Source organism: Sinocyclocheilus rhinocerous, unplaced genomic scaffold (genome assembly GCF_001515625.1).
Source record: "Sinocyclocheilus rhinocerous isolate Xijiao unplaced genomic scaffold, SAMN03320098_v1.1 scaffold1026, whole genome shotgun sequence".
In the NCBI taxonomy this organism is placed as follows: Eukaryota; Metazoa; Chordata; class Actinopteri; order Cypriniformes; family Cyprinidae; genus Sinocyclocheilus; species Sinocyclocheilus rhinocerous.
In genome coordinates this window covers 144,392-154,863 of record NW_015659953.1, presented here as the reverse complement: position 1 = coordinate 154,863, position 10,472 = coordinate 144,392, and the positions used below count along the sequence as shown (strand labels likewise).

The following is a 10,472-nucleotide window of genomic DNA, read 5'->3' as shown; positions in this document are numbered from 1 at the left end:
ATATATATATATATATATATATATATACATACATACATACATACATGCATATATATATTATTTTATTTTTTATTTTTTTGCTAAAGAGTGTTTTATTCTTCTTTTTTTCAGGTTGTGGGTGCACCACATTCTTCATCACAGATTGCTAATTCGTCTAATAGTTCAGACTTGCAATTCAGCTTAAAGTCTGGATACAGTGAGTCAAGGTGGGACGCTCAAACACAACGTTTTTTTTTAATTTTATTAAACTGTCGTTTGATCTCTTAATGAATATCCATTTTTCATAATGTACACTGTTGTGATGCCTAAATTTACTTGTAGCAAGTGTTATTTTAGAAATATTTACTATTATAGTATTTATTATTACTTTGAATTAGCTTTTATTTTTGTTATCAGTTCTCATTTTAATTGTAGGGTTTTTTTATGTTGTTTTTTTATGTTTCTGTTTAGTTTTTACTTCAGTTTTAGTAATTTTAGTACTTCAATTTAAGCTGTTTTTTCTGGTAGTTGCCAAGGCAGCATTTCTAATTTAAAGTTTTTCATCTTAAATTGTTTTTTTTTCCATGAATTCATTCATTCAATCCATTCAACAGCTCCAAACCAACAAGTACTGATGGCCAGCCATGTTTCTCACCTTCAAGAAAAAGGATAAACCCCTCTTCAGACTCTTCATCTCAGTCTGCTTCACAGGTACAGTCTGCGTCTTCATCTAATGCCTCATTGGTCTCCAAGACTACGGACACTGACCTTCATGCCCAGACAGCTTCAGAGTCGATTCAGAGCCATGACACCCATGCAGTGGCTGGCATGTCAGATTTTCAGGGCAACAAAAGTCATGTTGGTGATGGTCACATAAGTCCACGCAGGTTAAAGGAGGAGTTCAGGTGCAGTGAAGGAGAAAGCAAAGAGTCAAAGCCATCACACTTAGACAAGTTTGGCTCTGGAGCTGGACGGAGTGAGGACCGGAATAGGGATTTAGAGCGGCCAGACTTTTCTTCAACTGTGAAAGACAGGGACCGATACAAGCACTATAGGGAATACAACGAAAGAAGCCGGAGTCGCTATGGTCATAGCTATCGAGAGAGTCGTCCCTTTAGAGAGCGTTCCACCAGTAGAGACCGGCATCACGGAGATCGTGAAGGGGAGAGACACTGGGACAGATTCTCACACCACCGTCGAGAGCACCACCATTCCCTAAGAAGACCCAGAGAGGAACATGACCGGAGTAGGGATAGGAGATTTGTGAGTGATGCTTATCGTCCTTCTGGTCACCATAACCGGGATGGATATTCCAGTCACAGCCATCGTGGGGTGGATGGTGGCTGTGGAAGGACGTCCCATACAGTGAACGGTTCTAAAGTGAGACCCTCATCTCCACATTCTATCAGCCCACTGCCTGGACATTACAAACGGAAACGCAGTCCATCGGCTGATGCAAGACAAAGCTCTGATGAGTGCCGAGTGAAGAAATCCAAAAAGAAAAAGAGAAACAAAGAAAAGCACAGGTGAGTCATTTTTTAGTAGCATACTTTGCCTACTGCTTTCTTTTGCTCTGGATTTAAAGATTTATTCAAACATGTATCAAATTCACTAATAATAATTATAATTAATAATAATAATAAAAAAATATGAAAAGCATAAACGAAATTCTTGCAAAGAAAATCTTAAAGGGTTAGTTCACCCAAAAATGAAAATTAGCCCATAAATTACTCACCCTCAAGTCATCCTAGGTGTATATGACTTTCTTCTTTCAGACGAATCCAGTCTGAGTTATATTAAACGGAGGATTTCGATATAAGCCAAGAGGAGACTGGTTTTCCTTTGTTAAAGTAAGGAAACGTTGCTTCCTTTGCTCCTGTTAACAAACGTTGGTTTTCACGAGACTCACGGCGCATGCAAAACGCCAACCTCATACGTCATCCGCCTGGAGTGCTTTTTATTTAACTTCTTTTGGACTGATGCATGCAACACCCGCTGAGTGGCATTAAACGGCTTGAAAGATCAAAGACAATTTTATATAACTCCGACTGGATTCGTCTGAAAGAAGAAAGTCATATACACCTAGGATGACTTGAGGGTGAGTAATTTATAGGCTAATTTTCATTTTTGGGTGAACTAACCCTTTAAGTGGTGTTATAATTTCTTATTTATTTATTCTGCCAATTATTCTTTTTATTTTTATTAAAATATTAAAACAACTTCACTGCATTTTAATATTTGAAAAACATTTAAAGCTTTGACAATTTGATTTGTCATTGACCATTTAATATTTGACTAGGTGAGAATTTAAAACCATTGAAAAATAAAAACTATTAAAAGACTAGTTGATCATTGTGACTTTCCACTTATAGGCACTCAGAGAAGGACCCATCTGAGGGCAATGAGGATAGCAGCTCCAAGAGACATAAGAAGAAAAAGAAAAAGAAGAGGAGAGAGGATGAGGAAAGGCCTCACACTAGGAGAGATGTCACTCCGAGGCGGGAAGAGCATGATTCTAGAGCTAGGAATGGTGCAGAGAGAGGAAGTCAGCACCACATCTCTGAGTTTCTTCACAATGTCCACCGAGACCATATGGAGGACCAGCAACAGCTCAATGGACACAAAGGTGCTTAATTGTTAATAGCTTACACCGTGTCTACACCGGATGCAACAGTTGTCACGCCGTGCCGCAACAGCTAAAGTCTGTCTACACTGGACGCAATGCGACCGTTGCAAATAATTTGAATTTTGTGGCAGTACGTCATAAATAGAATGAGGCAACAGTTTACTGTTGGAGATTTGTCGCGCCGCATCCATTGTAGACAGCATCACTAATTATAATGGGTTCTATAGTATTTTGTCGTGTCGTGTGTAGACACAGTGTTAGACTTGATGTCTTTTTGAACAGCGCAAAGTGGAAGCAATGCATGCTTCAGGCAGTAGCATACTTTCGTTTTGCACATTTTAACTCGTCTAGGTCACTTTTCACACTTAAATCAAATGGAAAAAAAGAAAACAAGCATATTTTTAACATTAAAATTTGCATTGTGGTGATATTTTCATGGCAGCTAAGCACATTTCCCCCCAAAATGATCATTTCCACAGCTTTTTTCCAATAAGCACTGCCAAATGCAATTTAAATATGTATACATATGAAGTAATATGCAAACATTTACAGTTTGCATTATTTTGCAGTAATGATAATTGGGCGTTGAAGTGCTTTTTGATTGAAATATTGACATTTAAATTAATATTACAAATAACCCATGCTGTCTCTTTCCATCGTGTGACAGAAATTTTTTTTTGTGTTTCATATACAAGATATAAACAGGGCCTTTTGAGTGACATGGTTTATCTTTGTGACTTTTGACATTGCATGGGTCAAAGCTTAGTAGTCTCTTTCAGATAGCAGTGCTAACACTGAAATGTTCCCGTAAGCTGATGTTATGTTCTGATACATAACTGGTTTGCCAGTAATTGACAAATTTACTATCTGGATTCTACTCAAAACCTCCCCAGGCTTGCATACATCCACAATCATGCATTTGATCCTGGCACAGTATTATACATTCACACGTAAATGCCATTTGGGGAAAAAATTAACTAATGTATTTTGTGTAAAAGGTTTTTTTTTTTTTTTTCTCCAGCTAATGGCCTGAGCTGTTACAGTGGAAATGAACTTGATCTTTGTCATACTGGGATGGAGAAAGACATGAAATACAAATATTTTGACCACTCTACCACTGTCAACAGCACAAAGACACTCTCAAATGGAAATGGAGATGTGGACGGTGTCTATCACAGGACCCTTTCAGATGTTGAAGTGAGTAGACTCTCTCTACATTTTATAACTCAACCACAAAAATACAGGATTTTTTCAGAAAAACGTTATGTTTACAAATGTTGAAGTTTAAATATTTGTAAAATATTATATGTAATTAAATGTAATTAAAAATAAAATGCATTCATTTTGTAGGTTTTTTTATGGTTGTTGTAGTTGCACAGCTCTGACTGATCTCTGGTTTTCACAGAAAGACACTCAGCCTCACTAAAGGGAAACTGATTTCTTGATCACACCCTAAGGTAAGAAATTTAGTTTTGTAGTTTTTATTTATTTATTTTTTAAACAAAATAAGCTCAGCTCTAATTGTCTCGTTCCCTCTCTCGTTGTATAAAGACTCTGAAAACCACCCATGCAAGCATGTGAAAGATAAAATCTACAGCTACAGTTCCTGACATGGTGCTTAACATTTAGAACATACTGTATTTTTACCACGAGATGAATTTTAAAGTTGCTTTATTTTGTCTTTTGTTTTTCTTTATTTTTAAGGTTATGGATTTTTTAGTACACTGTACATAAATGAACTTTGATCATGAAAAAAATTATATATAAAGTTAATATATGCGATTTTAAAAAAAGCCTGGAGCTTAACATCAGAATTGCTGCTCAGACATACAGACTCAGGATTTTCTCACTTGTGAAGATGAGACAAGCGCTCCCTTTAAGGAATCAAACCTGGGAAAGATGAGAACATTTATATGCTGCATCGGCAGAGAAAGACTGCTTGTCTCTTGGCTTCAAGTTATGATGTCACCATTTTCACATATCGGTTGAGAGAACTGTCTCAAAGGAGCAGCCTTTGCTAATGCTACACGTGCACTTACGTCACAGTTAACCTGGACACACTTGAGGACATAAGATGTTTGCTTTGCTGTCTCTTGTACCTCTCTTTTTTAGCATCTCACTGTATCAGACCTTTCTAGAATGCAAGTTCATTGCATCTTTTTTGTTTTTAATTCTCACTGTTTATTTTTCTTGAATACGCTTTGATTTTAGTCAAAATAATACTGTGAATTTAAGTTGAACTACTATCAGTTGTTTGTTTTTGGTCCTGTATCAGGAGGTTTAATAGAGACACTTTCAGTAAAGCCACTCGCAATGTAGACCATGTTCTCTGAACATTTCTCAACTTTTTTGTTCTTCAGCAAAACGAAAGAGACCTGAAAATGGTTATATTCAACTTCATTTTACTGTAGCATGTCAAAGTAAATGTATACAGTGTACAATATGTTGAGTGAGAGGAAACGGCCTTAATGTATGAAATTGTATTATTTTCTCTCACTATGTTTACAGTGTTTTGTTGGAGTGAATGAACATGTATGTGATGATGGGAAGTGTTTGGTTTTGTAAAGGGTGGGGTTTCCTTTTTACATATAAAGAATGACTTGTGAGATATCTGTTTTGTGAAAAATATCTTAATTGATGTGAAGGTGTGGGATTTTTTTAAAGCTACATCTCCGCAATAGGAACACAAACATCGCTTAAGACAGATTTAAATTGAATGTGCTTCGGCCGTATACACCAGCAAATCAGGCTATAGTGGTCATTTATTTGTCTCGATACCCAAGAGCAGTTAGGCTTGTGGACAAAACATACTGAAAGCGGCTTAATATAAAACTGCACAAATCATATTAATTGCAAGATTAGAGTGCACGGTGCTTGCAAAGCAATAACATGCAAATGTTTAATCTTTTCGCTACTAATGCAAGACGACTCCCTAAATACATGAGGGGGAAAAAACTCATTTTTCTGCAGAGCCCTTCGCCAATATTGGGATCCTTTATTAATATATGCAAAATGGTTCGTTTATTCGTTTAGTGATTGATATTCTGTATTGAGGAATGATGGCATCCCTTGCCATGTGTTCAAGAAGACAACACTGTTATCTTTACAAAAAGAGGTTCAACAAATTATTAAAGGAAGGAGTGCCAATAATTGTAGCACAAATATATTTATTTTAAATATAGTTTTCAATTATTTGCCTGTGACTGAGGGTGTGATTTTTGTGACTATTTTAAATAAAAAACAGGATAAACCGTAAAGACATTTTTCACAGTCCGTTGGGCTCATATTTACTAACTGTACAATTATTAGTGGAGGACACTGAATATTGCTTGCAAAAGAAAAAAAAACGAAACTCCGTAATTACCGCATCAACCATTTACCTTGACCCCCGGTGTGCACCGCTTCATCTTTCCAAGTATATAGCACTGTAGCCTGCAGACCTCAAAGTGGGAGGAGCTTATGCCGCAAGAAGCAGTGACCTTCAATTTAGTGAAGTATAGTTGAGGGTGGAGTTAGATATGGACCTTCTATACGACCCATCTGTAGCTGCATCGATACCTGTTACAGTGAGATGCAGGACAGTAGAATACAGGAAGCAAGCTCAGGACGAGCAGCTCAAGAATAGGAGAAATAGCTGCTATGCGTCCTTTCTCTTAAGGAAGTCAAATCTTTACAGAATCTCAACATAAAAATGTTTTATTAGGTCAGTTGCTGAGGTCATGAGTTCAGGGCCAATGGCTTGATTGACAGGACTGACAAACCTGTTTGTTTCATCGGAGATATCTGAATTCCTATTTACTGACACATAACAGAGTTCTGAAATACAGTCTTAAGAGCATGCTGCATATTTACCATATAAATGTTAAGCAGAATACATGTGACAATATTTTACTTATATTAACTATTATAATAATATAATACTACACATTATTTAAAAAACCATACAAAATTATACAGGTATTAAATTTTAAGCCTTCAATTTCAGATGGGTTGTGGTTGCATATCACTATGGTTTTATCTGTTTTAAAAGGTAAACTTAGAAAAGGGGGCCTCATTGTAGAATTTATGTGTCATAAATCGTATTCTTTGTATTTCACTGTGATTAGTATTGCTGTCCTACATGGAACTGGACAGTGATGACAGTGAACAGTGGTTAATTTAATTTAAATCATATCGATTATTTAACCTGTTAGCAGTGTATCTATGAGTATTTCCTTTATACTCTGCAATAAACTATGAGAAATAATGAGTTTCATGTTTACAGAGCCATACAGCCTTCAAAATAAAGGTCTCAGCGGACAAGCTGTAAATACATCGTTTTAGATCTATGGAGTTTCCAAAAAAGTTCAAATAATAAAAATAATTATGGCTTTTGTGATGTCATTTGTGTGTACGGTATGTGTGTTATTTACAAACATAGTAAAAAAACAAAACATAAGTTCACATAACATTGGCAGTATTACATAAATAAAATACATCAACTTATATTAGTAACAATTTAAATCAAAAGGTGAATCAAATGGGTGTAGAGTTTGCATTATTATTAAAAAGACATCAAATAATATTATCATAGTAAGATATCTTCAGAAATAGATTTTTACAGTATTTTATAATACTATTAAGGACCTTAGAAACATAATAAATATAATATGAAAAAGCTTTCTGGTTATTTTCTCTTCCAATTAATGCAACCAGTCCTGCTGATTTGGATGACTATGATATGACACAAATGAAAATAAAAATCATTTAAAACTACAGATGGACAATGAATAATATTTGAAATTATACCATAGCACTAAAAATGACACTCAGCATGACTCCCTGCCATATGGTTCTATTTTCTGTATTCATAGACTACATCTGAAATTTCTGAAAAAACGGTGAGTGGAATTGACATTAACAGTAGTTTGGTATACTTAACATACATATCGTCAACATCTAATATCATTACCAGAGCTTAAATTTAGACTTTTGCCTTGTGAACATCTCCATATAACTATATACCTGGAAATTTGCAATAGCAAACAGTTCCTGTTGTAGGCAGCAGGGGGCGCTACTTACTTTATATTAGACCCTCACATGAAATTAGGCAAATATCGTAGCATAGTTGAATCAGTCATCACTCTTTAAGCAAAGTTCTTTTTGACAAACATTCAGCACATAATTGCATCATCACCATCACTGTCTTCCCCTTACAATACATTCGGAGAGAAATATTTAGCACATTATCCCTTAGATTACCTCAGGACCTATACAGACACCATCATTTTTTAAATCTTGCCCTTCTTTATGTTCAGAGAGCTTGTGTCTCTGTCTGTCTGTCACCTCCTGCAACATGCAGGATCCCATGTGAAGGTTTCCACTTGAAGAGTGATTATTAAACCCAAACTGAAGGTCCATGGCTCACTTTTTAGTGGCCACTCGCCGTTTCCTAGTAGCCAGCATGTCATAGAAAGGATCCCTGCTAATGCTTGCCCTGTAGGAAAGCAACAATAAAAATTGTACAATCAAAGCATAGAAATATACATCCATATAAAACAATAACAGTATTTTCTGGAAGCAGTCAACCTGATTATAAAAACATACAGGGTACTTTTATTTAGGGTTTGGGTGGCACAGAGTTCCTGGCAGTCCCACAGGACATGCCGAGGCAGCTTTTGATGTAAAACACCAGGCTAAACTGACCACAGAGCAGTTCCACAATTCCAGCTGAGTCAGAGGACATGTGTTAACTAGACACTTGTGCCACAGATTTTCAACTATTGTACACAAATGGCCTTCAGAGACCTACATAAGACCCAAACATACGTTTTCCATTTCTTTTAAAACCAGTCTGTTTTAGGCTGGGAAAAAAAAGCCAGAGTCATGGCCAACAGCAAGAGACGTAGTGGTCTTTGGCTTCCCCTTCTCCAGTGATAAATGCTGATTTATCCTCAGGAACATCCATTTAACCTTCAGAGGACGTGGGTCACTCAGAATCCATTATAGTCTTGTCAGCCCTACAGTGTGAGGTTTGTAGAGTATATGTACCACACTGTGAAAAATCTATTTCCTAGGCTGATATTTTGTCTTGTTTTTCAGTAAAAACATCCTTAAAACAAAATAAATGTTTTATTTATTTTAAAACTTTTTTTTTTGATGAAAAAATTCATTAATATTTATTTATTTTATTCAATCTGACAAAATTGTAAGAAAAAAAATACTATTAATATTATAAATAAATTAAAGATTATTTTCTGCAAATTTCTATTTTAATGCAAGTTTAAATTGGATTAGTTAGTTTTACTGGAAAACAAGACAAAAATCTTTTTTTTTTTTCAGTGCACAGCCAAGGTCTAAAACACTGGAAACACTCTCTTCGTCTTATCAGCACAATGGCGATGTTCCATGATAAGAGAAGCCAATGTTCCTTTCTGAGCATCTGTGGGTGTGTGTATATGACCTACAACCAGCACACATCGGTTATCTGAGAAGAGAATAATGAGGGCTGACACTATCTTAACTATCTGAATCATCAATACATTTTATAGATAAATCCTAAATCTATTTATTGCTCAAACAGGACATATCGAGCAGTTCTACTTACTGTTGTATATTCAAAGTAATACAGACAGTTATCTGTCAAAATGAACCACCTCCTCTTCCAGGTCTTCACTCTCCCCCCTGCAATTCAAAAACAGATAATATATAAATATATACATATATATATATATATATATATATATATATACACATTGGGAAAGTGCTTAAACAGTGGCAGATCCTTTATTCTGTAAATAAATAACTGCATGACATGGAATTAGTGTAGACCCTATCTCTCAGCAACTAACATTTGCCAAAATCCATTTGATGGATATTAAAGGAACTTTACTCATAAACATTTACTCACTGAAGTGCTATAAAAGCTTTAATGGTCTGCTAATAACAGCATTATCTATGTAATCCTAAAAATCTATGTAATCCTATGTAACACCGAAAAAAACATTTTTATTACTTTGAATGATGTCACAGTAGCAAATCTGCTGGATGAGCCATAATGTAAAAAAGTTATTGAGTGAGATGTTGGATAATACCACATTAAATCCAATCTTCAATGAAATCAGGGCAAACTCATGGGTTTGAAACCATGAAAGAACGATAGATAGATAGATAGATAGATAGATAGATAGACAGGCATACAGAGAGAAAGATATACAAACCTAGTTTTAGCAGCCATCCCTCTCTGTCTGGATTAAAGAATGTGTGAGTTAGATCGTTCCCATCGTCTTCAGGAATTTTGAAAGGCTCATTCTTAATGCTTTCATATAAATTCTGTGAAGGAAAAAACAACATGCAAATTCCTATTCTATCATTACATAACTTAGAGAGGAGTGTGCAGCTCTCTCCATCACAGTAGGACGCAGAGACTCACTCTGAGCAGCTCCTCAGGCAGATCTCCTCCCTCGTTGATGCCCCGATTCATGGATATGAACCTTTCCACTGAGGGCTTGTCTCTGACATTAGGGTTGTGCAGGCTGGTGTTGAGCATGATGACAGAGAACGAAAGAACATAGCATGTGTCTGTGGAGAGAAGAAACTTGGATCGGTCAGTCATCTCTGCAGGTCCACAATGGCAAATTAAATGGAGAATGCATATAAATATACTATATGAACAGTATTTAACTCTCTTTTTTCTCATTTTAATTTTTTAGTAGTTGACTTCTAAATGATAAATTCTGAAAGCATAGAGTTTTATGCAAGATATAGGCCAGTTTTTAATGTCTCTGCATCTTTATGCATGACTCCATGCTGATAGAAATATATTAATGCTTTGGACATTTGCAGACTCTGTTTATGAATAAATAATCATTCCCTTGCGCTTTGTTTT

At 35.7% G+C, this 10,472-nt stretch overlaps 3 protein-coding genes across 3 annotated transcripts in view; 1 reads left to right on the top strand and 2 right to left on the bottom strand.

Moving 5' to 3' along the window:
* The window catches only part of LOC107724691 (ubiquitin carboxyl-terminal hydrolase 42-like), a 45,226-nt gene extending 40,011 nt beyond the window's left edge, over positions 1 to 5,215 (top strand). Inside the window, exons 14-19 of the mRNA XM_016533702.1 lie at positions 112 to 206; positions 594 to 1,505; positions 2,352 to 2,605; positions 3,627 to 3,802; positions 4,011 to 4,062; positions 4,157 to 5,215. Coding sequence (XP_016389188.1) covers positions 112 to 206; positions 594 to 1,505; positions 2,352 to 2,605; positions 3,627 to 3,802; positions 4,011 to 4,031 — 1,458 coding nt within the window. The 3' untranslated portion in view covers positions 4,032 to 4,062; positions 4,157 to 5,215. The remainder of the gene's footprint in view (positions 1 to 111; positions 207 to 593; positions 1,506 to 2,351; positions 2,606 to 3,626; positions 3,803 to 4,010; positions 4,063 to 4,156) is intronic.
* A 2,793-nt stretch (positions 5,216 to 8,008) lies between these two features.
* Positions 8,009 to 10,171, bottom strand: LOC107724685 (cytohesin-3-like). Its single transcript, XM_016533697.1, has 4 exons — positions 10,017 to 10,171; positions 9,805 to 9,916; positions 9,166 to 9,268; positions 8,009 to 8,081 (listed from the first exon to the last, which is right to left on the bottom strand). Exons 1-4 carry the CDS (start codon positions 10,131 to 10,133, stop codon positions 8,009 to 8,011), a joined length of 405 nt encoding a protein of 134 aa, XP_016389183.1. The 5' UTR covers positions 10,134 to 10,171.
* A 24-nt stretch (positions 10,172 to 10,195) lies between these two features.
* Positions 10,196 to 10,472, bottom strand: part of LOC107724684 (cytohesin-3-like) — a 26,815-nt gene continuing 26,538 nt past the window's right edge. Inside the window, exon 9 of the mRNA XM_016533696.1 lies at positions 10,196 to 10,201. Within this exon, the coding sequence (XP_016389182.1) occupies positions 10,196 to 10,201 (6 nt within the window). The remainder of the gene's footprint in view (positions 10,202 to 10,472) is intronic.

Excerpts from the sequence above, each read along its gene's own strand:
- LOC107724685 (XM_016533697.1), bottom strand. The coding sequence starts at position 10,133 with ATGCTCAACACCAGCCTGCACAACCCTAATGTCAGAGACAAGCCCTCA. Across the intron at positions 9,269-9,804 it reads GGGATGGCTGCTAAAACTAG|GGGGGAGAGTGAAGACCTGG; the intron begins GTTTGTATATCT and ends TTTGAATTGCAG. Across the intron at positions 8,082-9,165 it reads AGAACTGCTCGATATGTCCT|GGCAAGCATTAGCAGGGATC; the intron begins GTTTGAGCAATA and ends GCTTTCCTACAG.